This window comes from Haemaphysalis longicornis, unplaced genomic scaffold (genome assembly GCF_048455015.1).
Source record: "Haemaphysalis longicornis isolate Haplotype H1 unplaced genomic scaffold, Haemaphysalis longicornis Haplotype H1 scaffold_8, whole genome shotgun sequence".
Taxonomy (NCBI): domain Eukaryota; kingdom Metazoa; phylum Arthropoda; class Arachnida; order Ixodida; family Ixodidae; genus Haemaphysalis; species Haemaphysalis longicornis.
The window spans coordinates 154,185,143-154,200,775 of NW_027526445.1; the positions used below are offsets into that span (position 1 = coordinate 154,185,143).

A 15,633-nucleotide genomic window follows, 5' to 3' on the forward strand; every position below is an offset into this window, starting at 1 on the left:
AAAGTGGCTCGTGGCATAAACGTAAACACAATAGACAGTTGAAAACAAAATTAGGAAAATTTGGAACTGGATGGGGATCGAACCCCGGTCCTCTGGAATGCAGGTTTAGCAAGCATCCACAACACTACTTAGGCTACATTGTGCTGTAGGTGCTGTAAAGGTGGAGTCAATGAATGCACTATGGCTTCTGGCTGAGCGCTGGCCGCCGGTGCACATGGGTCAACGTACAATGAGTTTGATGTGGTACGACACATCGCAATGCTCAATAAGGTTGGGTAAAGGCGCAACGACATAGCCGCTCGGTGGGATCGGCCACTGACAACAGCTGTTGCCAGAGGCCAATTCATACTGGGCTGCGATGTCCACATAATAAGCTGAAATACACGCGTGCCCACTGGGTGGAACTGTTCAGTGACGACGACAGCTGCCATCAGATGATCATGGCCGATTTGCCAATTCCCCCCCCTGTTGCTGCGACATTAACACACGCACTCAAGCAGCACTCTACTGTGTTTTTACATTCGTGCCTTCGCATTCCCAATTCTTAGAGTGTGTAGATGCCCTTGAAGTTCTTTATTTTGGTTTTTCAGTCAAAGTCAATATGGCCTACAGAAAACGCCAAGTGTCAGTTCACTGCACTCGTAAAATGTCCAGTCAATAAGGTGCTCATAGCGGACAGCCTTAGAGATAAAAATATCCTGTGTTCTTTCAGTATGAGTGATACAATATCCTTTGATGCACCGGGATCATATGGCGTTAATAAACTTATTAAAGCTGCCTGCTTCCAGCAAGCGATGGTTTGTGGAGTAGTTTTTCTTATACCCAATGGAGACCACTGTTAAGTTGCACTGAGGTCATTGATTGATTGGTTGACTGTAGGGTTTAACGCGCCGACGCAGCGCAGGTGATGAGACGTGCCATACTGGAGGGCTCTGGATTACATCGAGGTCAGCTGTAAACATTGCGCAAGTATGTTATGTAAAAGTTTGGAGTGTGTAGCCCTTGTTGATCCTTTCACACAATTTACATGTATTTGAACAAAGAAATCGTGTTTCTTTTGCAGAGTTCTCATTATTCATACCCAAGATTGGAAGCCCACAAGGTGGCATTTAAAGGATCACTGACGAAATTTCCGGGCTACGTTTTTTTCGCTGCTAGGGGTGCCTACCAGCCCACTCATCACAGAATGGCACATTAGATGGTCGATTGCAGTGCAAGTAATTACTTACAGCCTCGTTTATTTGTGTCAGTTTCAGTTTCGATGAAACGAACACCGAGGTGGCTGCCATGACAGGACGGCGCTCTTGACGTCACCGTGCTCGTCGCACCATGGGCGCGCGCGCCCACATTATTCATGGCTACACGCGCTTGGGCAGCATGACGTCAGTGGAAAAAACCTCTGACGTGACGCACAAGGTGGATCAGCGCGCGCCAATAGCAGCAAGTCACCTTGGCGACGCCACGGGAGTCCTGACGTCGGCAGTTTAGGGCACTGCACTCAAAGCGTCATGCTGATGTCGAAAGGGTGTCTGTTCTTAGTGTTCGCGTGTGCGTAAAGATTAAAATTGATTTGAAGTTATATCGAATGGTTACTGTTGAAACTTTCTGGGCGATATCTCCATATACAAAGAAAGCTTTTTACAGTTATCTCAGCTTTCGAATTTTCTGTCAGTACTCGTTTAACAGGACAGACATACAGACTAGTTAATCTTTTCCCGCATAAACTGTGCCTGAACAAACCGCCAACATTAAGATATTTAGAGGACTGCCACAATGTCACTGCAGTGTTATGAGCCAACCACAAAGGGTGCTTTACGTATGTTTATAAAGTATTTTCGGAAAAAAAAAAAAAAGGAAAAACCCAAAGTGCTAGACTTTACTCAATGCTAAAATGACGAACTGCAAGCCAGACTACAAAATGTGTCCCAAATAAGTGTTCGACAAACTCACTGCAGTATTCCTCCAGGTCCCTTTGTGTACAATTGAGTCTGTGTATACAGAAACGAAGATATTGAAGCACTAACTTTGCTTTAAAGGCAACCAAGGGCCCAACCTCCAAGCAAATTTGAGTTTTTAACTTAAGGGGGCAGACTGGTCTTAGAGCTATATTTTTTATTTACCAACCAATTTTAATGAAACTGCACTGCGTTATAGAGTTTTTTGTGCTGATTTCAAATCTCCTATTAGATTTTTTGCAAGCTGATTATATTTTGAGTTAATTAATGATTAATTGCCATTATTTTGGGACACAGTTACAAAATAACCACTCCATTCAGAATGGCAATTACCACGTGGCTAGGCAGACAAATGACTAAAGAATACAACATAGGAAGAACTTTTTTGATTGAACTATTTTTGGTCGTTTTACAACACAGGGAACTTCGCTTCTCCCGCACTCTGCCAGAAATGGCTCGCAGGTGGTGCCAATTGAACACAATAATAATTTTCCAAAGCCTCCATTTAAAAAATTTGTTTCCTATATTGTATTCTCCACACATTTTGGTATCAGAAGCAAAAAGAATTAAAGTTGTACCTGCTCTGGGTGCCAAGATATCTGAGGATGAAATGCTAGCTTTGCATTGCAAGAAAAGTGCCGTTTCACCATCGAATTCTGCGCTAACTGAGCTGTAGAGTGCACTTTAAAATGCTATTATAATATAATAACAACAAAATATGATGCCTTTTGATGAGGAAATTTACAGACTGTTAGAAAAATGGCCGTGGAGGCCAAAAATTCCATTTTTGAGAAAACGCTTTTTTTGACCCTTTTTCGGCCCCAAAGACCCAACTGCCCCCTTAAAAAATATAATGCTGCATAGGCGATGAAAATAGGTTTAGGTACAAAGTCTGCACTTAAACAGCCCTCACTAGCTCCCTCTCAAAATAAAGGCAACAGGGAGGGGCCTGCCAGATCTCCAGTGTTTCGTAAAAGAATGCGAGACTTGTGAAACTGCTGAAGCAGCTTGCACCTGGACTGAAGCCACGCGGCAGGCAAGAAACACACAGGCCAAAGAAGGTGAAAAAGAAGAAGAAAAAAAGGGCTTTATTCCTAGAGGTCCGACGCTGAGTGCTGAAGTGCAAATACTGGCATGACCGTCCACTACAACGCGTTGTGGAAGTGATGATGGCTTTGACAACAGGTTTACGACTTATCTCAAACAAAAAACTCAACCAATTGTGATGGTAACTCTCTGAGCACTAAACGGGAGGCAAGAAGAACTAAAAAAATCAAAATCTTAATCTGGTGAGTTGGAGCTTTCCAGTGTTAGGTGCAACCGTCGCGGAAGCACCGGCCCAACTTTTACCACCAGCTGTTGCATTCGCCTCGAACGTCATCAAACTCGAGACTCAACGCGAGGGTCATCCAGCCGCTGAATTTGAACTCTAACAACCAAGATTCAACCAATCAAAGGCAGACAAACGTTGGTTACAACACGACCAACTCAAAACCATCACCCTCCACATTTCCGCGTGCCCACTCACGACACGGCGCATGTTTACCTAGCAACTTCGACGGAGGAAAGCCCAGCGATCGGCCCCTCCCCTTTCACCCCCTCTTGGCGAACGGGAGGGAAGAGTCTCAGGGCAGCAGAGCGACTCCCGGGGGCTTGCTCTCCAACTGCAGGGCTTCGGCCATGAACAGCTTGCCCAGGTTCTGGGTGGCGAACTGCGCCACCTGCTGGCAGTACGAGTTCACCTGCAAACGGAGGACACCGCAAACACCGAGGTGTGAAAACTCGCCACCACCACCGTCCATTCAACACTGGCACTCGACAAGAATAGCAGCTGCAGTCGCCTGACAGCGAATCCCCACAAACTTCTTCCCCTTAAAAAAAAAAAAAAAAAAAAAAAAAAAAAAACCCAAGCACTGGATTTTGCCACGTGTATCGCGTGCCATGCGAAGGTTCGTTTATTTCATTCCAACAAGCTGAAAGAAGTTTGTGAACGAGAGCGTGAAGGATGAAAAAGCAGTGCATTGTGGGAACAAAGGTTGAAAACCCTTATGCAAATACTTTACTGAAAGGGAAAGCGAGTACAGTAATCCCGCGTTAACTCGAAGTCCTAAAATCCGCTGCAAATTTTGAGATAAGTGGAGTGCCGAGTTAGAGGGGGGGCAAAACACATGGCGCCTATGGGAAGCACGGCGAAAAAAAAAGCTCCGACATAGGTGACATTTCGAGATATCAGAGTCCGAGGGATTTACTGTACTTTGAAGTGAGCACATTACTAAAAGTACAGGCATGCATGACAGTGAAATTAAATAACAGTTAGTAATACGAAAACATGGGGATAAAGATTCGCGGCTAAAACGTGTGTGTGTGTGTGTGTGAGAGAGAGAGAGAGAGAGAGAGAGAGAGAGAGAGAGAGAGAGAGAGACTGATATTTAGAGAATTAAAGTGTGCACAAGCCCCCTGTACAGTAATTTTGTTTGCCTCAGCCACTAAGCCACGGTGCTGCTGGGCCCAAGGACGCAGATTCGATTCCGAGCGACAGTGGCCATTTTTCGGATGGAGGCGAAAAGCAAAAACGCCTGCGTGTTTGAGAATTCGGTGCACGTTAAAGATCCCCCAGGCGGTCAAAATTAATCCCGAGCCTTCCACTACAGCGCACCTCATCGCCTGCGTAGTTTCGGCGCGTTAAATCATCAAATCAATTCCGTTTGTATCACCTCAAAGCAACGACGACAATTGAAAACTGCACTATTAAGAACTCGAGTTTTTCCGCTAACCAGACACACCAGTGAGCATGGGAATGCCCCATCTTTTCCGCTTCTAACCTCTGACAAGTTGGGAAGCGAGAAAGGGACGTAATGCAAGTTCGCATCCCAAGTGCTGCTTCACTCTGGAAGCCACAGAATTAATAATCAATGGCTAAGTGGGAATATTCTTGGTGAAATCAGCAATCATTCAATGGGCATCTACACCAGCCTACAGCACTGAATGACCAACAGCAATCATTGAACCCGCTAACTACATGATAGTGAAAGGGGGATGATGATGGTTAGATTTTTATGGTGCAAGGCCAGATAGGGCAAAGAGCGCCAAATCAGAGGTTAATGAGGCCAGGGAGACAAAATACAAGTTTGACTCGTTAACCCTTTCTGCCCCATTTTTTTTTTTTCAGGGACAAAAATGTTTTCTCTGTGTTCTACTAAATTCTACGGCTCCACGAAGCCCACAAACAAAAAATAGAGCTGGTAGTGCAAGTAATTACTGACTTATTAAAGAGGCAAATAATTAAGACATCTGGTAACTAGCGGAAAAAATTTTTTGCTCATTTTTCTAAATTTTATGAACACATGAGCCTGCAAGTAAAAAATGGGACCCGCTGTGCACATATTTACAAAACTGGGAATACAACTAGGACGTCTGTTTTTTTTTTGTTTTTTTTTTAGTCTCGACGTTGTAATTTTGTGTTCACTGGAGCTTTTTCTTCTTTGAAGCGTCCGGCTCCGCTAAAACGCTACAATGGTGATGTATATCCCAAAAGTCATCCCTGAAGGACAATTACCCCAAAAAACTAGCAGTTTTGGTTTTGTTCTCTACGTGCTACAGCGACTAGAGCGATGCGATTACATTTCGAATCCCCGGGACAGAAAGGGTTAAAAAGGCTTTTTTGTCCCGACAACACCAAGTTTGTCACTAACTTCAGGGAAATAATCTTGCTTGGGTGATTCGTGGCCGCACACATAACCGACCGCCAAGACTGGGCAACTGCAGCGGGGCCTCTAGTTATAACGCTCGCCCACATTACGTCACTGTAAAGCGAAATTTCGCTGCTTTTGAAGACTTACTGCGTTTTTTTTTTTTTTCCGGTTAACAATGTCTTTCGTGGCTGGAACGGAGCTGACAGAGCTACCAAGGGCCACTTCTTTCAAACTGTGCCACGTATTACTTTGGGTGCGTTCCAATTTACCGTTTAGACAGCTTTGTTGCCGTCTTCGCGGACAGTCGGCCAGGTTAAGCCCCGTTCCAATACGAACGAAACAGTCAACGAAGACTGCTTCGAAGTCAATAACGATGCAGGCTACCTTCCCGTCCAAACTAAAAAGTGACGCCACCTGTTTGTGTAATAATATTGCGGCAAACTAACTTCTTTTATTAGAATATTTAGTATAATTTACCAGGGGTGCGGACAAGTTTGTTTATTTTTTAAATTCCAAAATGTTTGTAATAATAACGGTAATATTATTTACGAAACCCACGGCTTGCGTTTCTCAACACGTCTGCTTCGATGTTGTCGTCTGCGTTGGTGTTGCGCTCGTGACCGCAGCGCCGTTCCAATTCTTATTACTTTAGACTGCTTCGTAAGCTGTATACCAAGCTGTCTGCGAATTGGAACGCAGCCTTTGCCTTCGTGGCCCCTTTAATGAACAGTTGGGCCATGCCCGTCCCCCACCGACCTGGCCACAGTGGAGCACCGACTCAAGGCGGGACGGTGTCGGAATGGGCTTGAAGAGCTTGTTGATGTCCTCCTCGGGCAGCGGTGGCTCCCCTTTCTGAGCCCGGGCGCTGTTCTCCTGGGCTCGCTTCTGGAGGAACTGTGTCTTCTGCTGCTGCTGGCGCATGACCTGCGGGGAAAGGACAGACTCAGTCACGCGACCCGAGCTCCTTCCTGCAGCATTGCACAAATGAGCCAAGAGACAAGACACCACAGAAACGTGGGAAGGTGGGGCAATCAAATACTGCCGTGCTGGCACTCTGGGCGAAATGTCGACTGAAAACTAGTGCAGCAATTCTTTCAGGCGACGACACCATCAAATAAATTGAAGCCGTTCCACTCAATGCGAAAGCTGTCGTCAAGTGTGGAGCAGTGATTTGCCAGGGGGGCTGTGGCGCCCTCTTTTGACTAGTTGCAGTATCAGCCTGGTGCAGATACCGAAAGTAGTCAAGGGAGCATTCTGCAGCCCCTGAAAAGGCCTGTAAAGAGACCCTGGATTCAGTTTTCATTCATTTTAAGGTAACTGACGCATTAATTCATGATTTTTTTTCCTTATTTATCGACCCCAGTACTTCATGCGCGAAAAGTTTCTGAACTGATACAAGGGCACAACATTTCAAGTAACTCACAGGAGAAAGACAGACAAACGCATACCTATAACACCTCGTGGCTGTTTCCAAGTTCAAGTTAGTCAGCTCTGAGACAACATTCGAACAGATGGATTCCAATACCGGTGATAGGGGAATGTAACATTTTCTGTGTGACTTTTCCTTTTTTTTTTCTGGCTAAAGTAGGACATCATACACTGCACTGTATACAACTTGTACATAGGGAAGGCTACAACTCATGACAACCGCATGAAGTTGCGAGTGCTGCTTTTTTTTTCTTCCAAGTGGGCGACTCATCAGGTGGCCTTGCCATGCAAGAACTTTGGATGCGAAAGGAATGAGCCCAACCGCATTTTGGCACGACACGTCTACAGTGCAACAGCGAAGAGCATGCTACCAAGGAATTGTTAAGGGGGCAGCGATGAGAACTTTACTCTGCTTAAAAGATTGCCCTATTGAAATAACAACCACCTTTTACTGTAAACGTCAATCATACAAGCTATCAAATAAGGCAAATGGAGAAAAGGGTTACAGCTACCTTTTTGCACCCAATTGTAGGCATAACATTAACTTGCAGAATTGGCTGATGTTGACAACAGACTCTGCAGATGAAAACAGTATTGTGAGCTTGCAGTTTCCATCCCTGCCTCCCCATTACCTCCACTTACAGCTTACTTCCATTTTTCTGCAGCTGTTGACCTGCTGCATCATTACCGGCTTGTTCATAATTTCTTTCACTGAGTTCTGGTTGGGACGCATTCGCATTCTCTCAGGATCCTTCTTAAACGAAAACGAATGTGAAGGATGAGCATTTCCAGGTCCAGTCAACTGACCTACATTCATGAAGACATTTAAATAAGCCTATTTCTAAGAAGGAAGGTGTTTCTCGTTATAGGGAGACGCTGCCATGTTGTTGGCTGCGTTTTAGTTACGCATCTAGATTGCACTTCCTTGGATGTGCGACGTCTTAGATTGTGTAACCTGCTAACTCAAATTTTCGGCACTTTGTATTTAGTCCGAAACTTCACTTAAATTAAAATTTCTCCCCTTTACGGGCTCTCGGGTTACTGGAGTTTTACTGAAGCCGAATTTCCCATATGGCTCTGAAGCAGCTCAAACTGGCACAAAACAGAAGACAAGAAAGGAATCGGTTTTGTTTTCGTAAAAAATTTCTGTTGTTAGTCAGCGGTGTGTCTTGTTTTCTTGTCTTCCATTTTGCGTCAAAGTTCGAGCTGTTTTCTGCAAGAAATGTACCGACTAGCACAGATTAGAGCTATTCTCTCGTACGACAGCGCGCCAACATTGAGTTATAGCAGACCGGAGAACCAGTCCTGGTACAGTACCCAGTACACCTGCGCAAGCATACAACCAGCTTTTCTATCTGCACACGTGCAGTAGCGCCGGTCGCTTACCAGGTACCATACCAGGACTGGTTTTTCGTTCTGCTATAACACTTGCAAAGCTGTCGTATGGAAGGATGGCTCTAATCTGTGCTAGTTAGCACATTTCTTGCAGAAAACAGCTTGAACTTTGACGCAGAATGGAAGACAAGAAAGAAAACGCATTTTCTTTTCGTAAAAAATTCTGTTGTTAGTCCTGTTCCTTCTTGTTTTCCATTTGGTGTCAAAGTTCGAGCTGTTTTCCGCAATAAATGTACCAACTAGCACAGACTAGAGCCATTCTCCCGTATGACGGCGCGCCAAGGGAGATTAAAGCGTAGAGAGCTTTAGTTAGGCGTTTTTACGCTCCGCTCAGCAGCTAAGCGGATGCAGGAGTGCGAATATGCATGCATTCTCTGCTTAGTGGCTAAGTGGGCTAGTGGAGTGAGAAACACGGTCTGCTAAAACAAAGCCTGAGCGGACCGTCGTGGCCCTCTCCGCTAGCGCGACGGGGCGATGCGGGTGCCCTCTTGCGCGCGTGCAACGACTGTGCTTATTGTAAGATGGCTGCCACGCCTGCGACGAGCGCCGCGGCTTCAGGCTCTTGTTTGACGTGCAAACAGCGAAAGCTGTTCTGCATCCCCAAGGACTGGTGCTTGCAGCGAGAAGTGGCGACTGCGAACCCATTTGAAAACTACACAAAACTATTCTAGTCCACTGCAAAAAAACGCCGCGTTGGATCGTTGCCGTCGAAAAGGAGTCGAATGGATCTGGAACACAACTTTGTTTGGCTATTGCGTGGCTATCATCAAGGTTGAAAATTTATTTTTCAATCATTGTAACTGACTAGTAACGCAATAAGATTGTACATGTCAGTACTTCATAAACAAATAAGCTATATGTACTGGTTTTGCTTTGTTAAAGTGGCGAAATGGTTTTCGGTTCTGTTTTATTACGCCAAACTTGGCCAGACGGCGCTGCTAGTCCGGAAGGTCCGGTCCACTGTGCATCATGGGTAACGAAAACGAGAAAATCGCTCGCCGCTCTGCTGCAGCTTAGCGGGGCTACCCGGAGCGTAAAAACGCCAAACTAAAACTGTCTAGTTATAGCAGAGCGGATAAGTTGTCCCGGTGCGGCACCCGGTAGGCGACCGGCGCTACAGAGCGTGTGCAGAGGCGGAAAAACTGGCTGTGCGCATGCGCAAGTGCACCCGGTACAGTACCAGATAACCGGCGCATGCGCACAACCAGCTTTTCAATTTCTGCGCACGCGCAGTAGCGCCGGTCGCTTACCGGGTACCGTCTGCTATAACTCTCTGCCAATGGCCGCCCCGTCATCCCGAGAGCCATTCATTCATTACCTGGCGCTGGTAGTTGATGAACTTGTTTGTCTCTTGGTTGAGCGCGTCGACGCAGCCCATCATAGCCTGCAGGTTCTTTTCCAAAACAAACGCCGTGCTCATGTCTAGCAGCTGCTTCCCGGTGTCCACGGGCGTGGACTCGGTCAGCTCGCAGAGCAGGATGTTGATCAGGTGCGAGTTGCGGATCACCACGGGGATCTCCTCGAACATGTTCTCGAACGAGCAGCGCGAGTTCTTGAACTGCTCCGCGCTGAAGTCGCTCGTGGCCAGCAGCTTCATCGCCGGCTGGCTGAGACGGAACGCGCGCAGGGACAGGAACCCGCGCGTAGTGCGAATCGGGTCGTAGATGAGTACCACGGACTCGGTGATGTTGGTCTGATAGCCGAATTGGGACTCCAACAGGGTGCGGTTCGAGTAGCTACCGAAGTTGGAGCTCTGGTACCAGCCGACGTGCAGGTGGTCGACGTTCACGTGCCGCATCTGGCGCATCATCTCCATCTGGTACTCCAAGTCATCGGCCTCCTCTTCCTCGGCGTGGCGCGGCGGGATGGGGAAGCAGTTGGTGATCTCGACGAAGTTGGAGTTGATGAGGCCTAGCAGCACGCCCTGGGCGACGTCCAGGAGCCCGCCCGCCTCTTCGCTGCAGTGCTTAATGATCTTGAGCACAACCAGGCCATCCACTTGGACATATTCGACGGCAGATTCGGTCTCCGTGTGCCGCCTGTCCCTGATCGACGCCATTTTGACAAGAAAAGGACCGGGTGACGTCACGTGGCCACCCGGTGTCACAGTCAGTAGTATTAACTCTATGGGTGTCACGGCCGTCGTTGCGATCGCTGGGGCAGTACGTCAATTGTGCTCGAAGTTTTATAAAAATAATAAATTGCTAAAATAAAACTTATAATCTAAATTTTGTCGGCATAGAAATAAATTTATGTAAACTTTTAGAAGTGGTGTTGGCAGCAGTAGTGGCATCGCAATCAATACCCGCTAATGGCCGCGCCCACGAACTCTGGTTCTGCTCAAAATTTTAAGCATGATTACTCGAAAAAACCCGCCGTTACGGATAACGACCTCGACCCTGTAGAAGAGATGCTCAAAAGGACAGGTTGTATCGATCTGCACTACGCTGTTCAGGTGAGTGCAGCTAGTATTAAGCCGTTAACACTATTCAAGGGCATGCCGCCGGTCTACTTGTCAGCTTATCGCTCAGCCAAAAAATAAGTGTGTAATAATAATATCAATTTCTTCACTTTAAATACTTTATGGTTGTGTTTCATTTTTATCATTCTGTGCAGGAGTGCATGGCCGAGCACCGCGACTGGCGCAAGTGCCAAGACGTTGTGAAACAGTTTCAGCACTGCATGGAACAAAACGCAAAGCAGAAAAGCCAGTAGTTCATAAAGGATCGCGTAAGGGCGTAAGTACGATGTTCATGGACAACTTTCGGACAACTTTTTTAAAGTGCTTGAAGAAATACATCGCACAGTTTCGACAACGAATCTAGTGACCGTTCGGACCAGCAGATGGCGAGGTGAGCGATCTCTTCGATTTTTTTTTTTTTCCTTCCATTCCCAGTTTTGCAAACTCGCGGAGGGCATGGCGTCGACTTCGGGAGCCTGGGGTTGTCAAGGAACCGCTGCCAGTGTCGTAGAGCATACTTTTGACGACGATTTCAGCCCGGGCGGGGCCATGCCGGATACCGATCACTACGTCGCCAGTTTAGGTACGACATCCAAGTCATCTGTCCCGTAGATGCGTTGTATCGTGCCGTGCCCGTGGCGTCCAAGTAGCAACGTTCGATGGATATTAGTTACACAGGCATGTTGTTTTTTTTTTTTTCCCTTCCTGTGCCATTTTTCAGAGTCCAAACTGGCCAGGCTGAAAGGGAGGAGTCGGGATGTGACGGCTCGGGAAATGCTGGCCGTCCTCGGAGAGGCGCGCCACGACCACACTGGCCGCTTGATCGCGTCGGATCCTGCGCCGTCGGCGCCGTCACAGGCCGAGGGTTATTTGACTGGTAACGACTACAGCGACGCGCCTGTTCACGCTACATACCTAGAGGTGAGTTACCTGGTGCCTTTCATGAGTTGCGTCGTTGGGCTACGCCGACAGCGAGAAAGTGGTCACCAAACGCCCCTTTCCGCGCCGTACAAGTTACCAACTCGACCGCAACCACCACCATTGCCAGCATTCAGTTTACGGTGCTTCCATGTGCCGTCTCCTGTGGGATGACTTTGGTGATTGTGTAGTCATGCCGTGTTTGCAGTGACAACAACACGCATGTGTTAATTTTAGCTAACGTAAAGTTGGCAAAAAAACGCACACCCAAAGTGCAGAGATATCAAGTGAAAAAATGCGGGGTGGGCGATCTTTCGGGTCAGCTGCGAAAAAATATAAAAAAGTGGCCGCACCGCCAATCGAAACTGCGAATATATATATATATATATATATATATATATATATATATATATATATATATATATATATAAAAACCAGACCTGCGAACTTTCGGCTCAAGTGCGAAAAGGACAAATAAGTGACTGCATCAACACATGTATAGATGATTCACGCTTATTTTGTGTGCTCATCGGCGCTAAAGCCATTGATTTTAGGGGGTGGGCGATGTTTCGGTGGTGGGTGTTCGCTCGAAATTTTACGGTAGTCGATTCCTTTTTCAGAAACATCGGTGGCCTGAAGTCGTTCATAAGTAGAGTAAAAACTGCATGCTACTGTCCTCGTAACTGTTAATGAAAATGCGAAATTGTGCACTGGCTGCTGCACCCCCTTGCGTTGTAATAGCCATGGACACAATAGGTGAGGTTGCGCGCATGACTGAACTTTTGAACGGCATATAGAACACGATAAAATGTACACACTGCCAGCCATGGTTTCCTCACTGTTACTACATTGAGCTTGTGCAAAATCAAGAACGAAAGCTGATAGGCACCTGCTAACGAAACTCTCACTCGTTGAAGTGCTTCATGCTAACTTTGCGCCAGACTTGTCTGTTTTGTCTGGGGATGCCACACGCACTTGATGGTCTGGACAAGAGGCTGCCGTTTTTGTGGACCCAGTCGTCACTCTGGCTCATAGGTTCATACCGCATTATGTCCACGAAAAAGGATTCACATTAAAAGCATACAGGCTCAAAGAAAAAAAAAACGCAGGTTACAAACGTAGCAGCCAGCAGTAGGAAAACTCAATGTGACAGACATGCCTGTGTTGTGCATTTTTAAAATATAAAAAAAGACATTGAGTTTGATATCCAACATGCAAAAATTAAATGTGGCACCCGTATTTTGAATCCGAATGATTTCCTGCGAATGACTTGCAAAAAAAGGAAGATGTCCAGAAACTCTTGGTAGGGTTTTTTGTTGTTGTTGTTGTTTTCGTTTCTTTTTTTTCTTTTTTCTTTTTGCAAGAGGACTGGGCACAGGAAGGATCGAAGAATGGCGAGAAGCGCCCGCATATGTTGATTCCGCGATACGACAGCTAGCATTACTGGACGTTCGAGCTTACGGGTTCCTACCATGGCAAATCATGGGGAAAGATCAGCAGTGACAGCAGTAGTCAGCGCCCAGCATTCTTATCAAGGGTAACTGAGTGCCATTGGTGGGCACTTCGGAGCTGAAAAAAAAAAAAAGAAAGCACTGACACACGGCCCCCCTTTAGCGCTTGTTTAAAGCCCTCACGCATGTAGCCTCACTCATAATGCTGGTGGAGATCAAGGTGTGATGCTGGACATATTGGTAGGCACCTGCCTATTCACACGTTTGTGTTGTCAGTTTGGGGGGATATACGATTCACTTAGTTCATCCCACCTTATTATTATTCACGGTGGAACACAGCACAAAACTGGCGGCAGGCTATGACTGATTTTTCAGACTCGACAAGGTCGGTGCAAAATGTTCGAACAATCAGTCGATACAAGCATTACTGAATATTGAATCTGTCGCTCTAAAGAAAGCTGCGATGTGTTTTTGTGAACAGCAGCCATAACTATTTACAGGGGTGGAAGTGCTGCGCCAAAAGGCAGTATTGCACTAAAGCTCCTCCCAAGCAGTGCTGAAAAACGTGAGGCAGCTGTGAGAAGATGTTCAATGCCAATCGCATTGCTCAGGGGACAGTAGGGACTCATTTTTTCAACTGTCATTCCTGATGTGGCGCGCTCCGACGGACTTCCGCAAGGGCTAATGCTCTGAGTCACTCGTCACAATTTCCAGGTCTCGAAGTGCTGGCGCGGTTTCACCGAGATTGGGAGCGAACTTGCGGTGCGGGCAATGCGGAAACATTGCCCCTAAAGGCAGCATCACCTCACAGCACGCTGCGCCGTGATGCGTGCATCATCACCAGTGGTCATTGCTATCTTCCCGCTTAGTGTTAAAAGCCAAGACTAAAATAGTTTTACTGGTTAATCAGACCCTTGCATTTTATTTTGTCACAAGTGCACTTGCTGCTCCTAAGGTTATGGCCACCGTGCCGTTCGAACAGGGGTGGTCCTGGCACAAGCGAGAGCTGAGATTCTGTTAAGCTAGCAAGCATCTGCCAGTAATCAACTTGGTGGGAGTGTCTAGTCATAAAACACTGTCACAATTTTTGGAGATGCTTCCACGTTTGTTTGTAGTTTTAGCGAGACCCTTTCCCGTGTCATGCGCACGTGCCTACTTACTTGCAAGCTGAAGGATGCCCTGGTCAATTTGAAAGACAAATTATCAAAGGAAAAATTCCCAGGAGCGGTATACTCTGTCCCTTGTGGCGATTGCGAGTACGGCTACATAGGAGAGACCACGAACTTCGGAAAACCGATAAAACGACGTGACTACGATGTTGGAAAATGCCACGTGGCCTCAAACACTCTGGCTGAGCATGCTGACACTTTGGGCCACGAGATAAACTTGGGCGCAGCACGCGTTCTTGCAAAAGAGAAGAACCTGACGTCACGACTTCATCTGGAATCATTGAATCGAACGCAGGGCAATCTGCCTCCAGTTTACTCCTACTGCCTACGTCATATTCTTTCTTAGACGTACATAAAACGGGGTCTGATGTACTGACGAATTCATTGTGAACAAGGCTCCCGTGTGGGAGCCAGAACATCTTTCATTTTACGAGATATATTTTTTGGTCGGTGTTTTTATTCCGAGCGTATCATGACCCACCCCGACCAGACGGGCTTCTTCCCAATCATAGATTTCATTGTTTGTAGTTTGTAAAAACAGGTACCCATCTACTATTTTTTTTCGTTCTTTCTCTTTTTTTCCATCAGAGGCGGCTGTTTCCTGAAAGGCAAGCACTGACGCAAGAGGAGCTCAAGTACCTCCTTGAGGCAGACTTTCTGGAGAAGCAAGCCGCGGCGGCCGCTGCAGCTGCGTCCCTGTCTGGGGAACCTAGGGAGAGAAGCAGTATTTCCAGTGCGGACTCTGAACCTCATCGATGAAGGCGGACTGTGTGTTTGTTGAGATAAGGGCATTTGTGTAAATATCGAAAGTATGCTGAGTCATTATCTGCTGTGAAGTGTCCCAGCAAGCTTTTTGTTTTATGATTTTGACACATTGTTCTAAAAACACTTTTTAGTGAGCAGTTTCGATCAATAAAATGCACTGCAGGAATGAAAAGTTCTTACTGCCTTCTGTTAGTCCACTTGTTTGTTTCGTATTACATTTGGCCAAAATGAGCTTTTGGAGGTGGATGCATAGATCACATTCGCTGCACACACATTGGCAAACAAAAGTTCTAGAAAGCTACTTTTATTTTCTAGGTTTGGCTGCGAACTATATCAAAAAAATTAAAGCCGTTCCACTCAATGTGAAAGCTGTCGGAAGTGCAGAGCAGTGATTTGCCA

At 46.5% G+C, this 15,633-nt stretch overlaps 2 protein-coding genes across 3 annotated transcripts; one reads left to right on the forward strand and one right to left on the reverse strand.

Annotated features, from left to right (window-relative positions):
• Positions 1-3,017: 3,017 nt before the first annotated feature.
• Positions 3,018-10,568, reverse strand: LOC144149954 (eukaryotic translation initiation factor 3 subunit H-like). The gene is made up of 3 exons (XM_077681707.1): positions 9,789-10,568; positions 6,404-6,571; positions 3,018-3,697 (listed from the first exon to the last, which is right to left on the reverse strand). The coding sequence occupies exons 1-3, from the start codon at positions 10,527-10,529 to the stop codon at positions 3,581-3,583; spliced, it is 1,026 nt and encodes a 341-aa protein (XP_077537833.1). The 5' UTR covers positions 10,530-10,568; the 3' UTR covers positions 3,018-3,580.
• A 413-nt stretch (positions 10,569-10,981) lies between these two features.
• Positions 10,982-15,414, forward strand: LOC144148959 (coiled-coil domain-containing protein 32-like). Of its 2 annotated transcripts, none has more exons than XM_077680478.1 (5): positions 10,982-11,012; positions 11,087-11,208; positions 11,367-11,514; positions 11,653-11,852; positions 15,058-15,413. In XM_077680478.1, exons 3-5 carry the CDS (start codon positions 11,388-11,390, stop codon positions 15,226-15,228), a joined length of 498 nt encoding a protein of 165 aa, XP_077536604.1. In that variant the 5' UTR covers positions 10,982-11,012; positions 11,087-11,208; positions 11,367-11,387; the 3' UTR covers positions 15,229-15,413. The 2 variants fall into 2 exon arrangements, with proteins under 2 accessions (XP_077536604.1, XP_077536605.1); XM_077680479.1 differs by having other exon boundaries at positions 10,994-11,012; positions 11,087-11,200; positions 15,058-15,414.
• Positions 15,415-15,633: the final 219 nt, after the last annotated feature.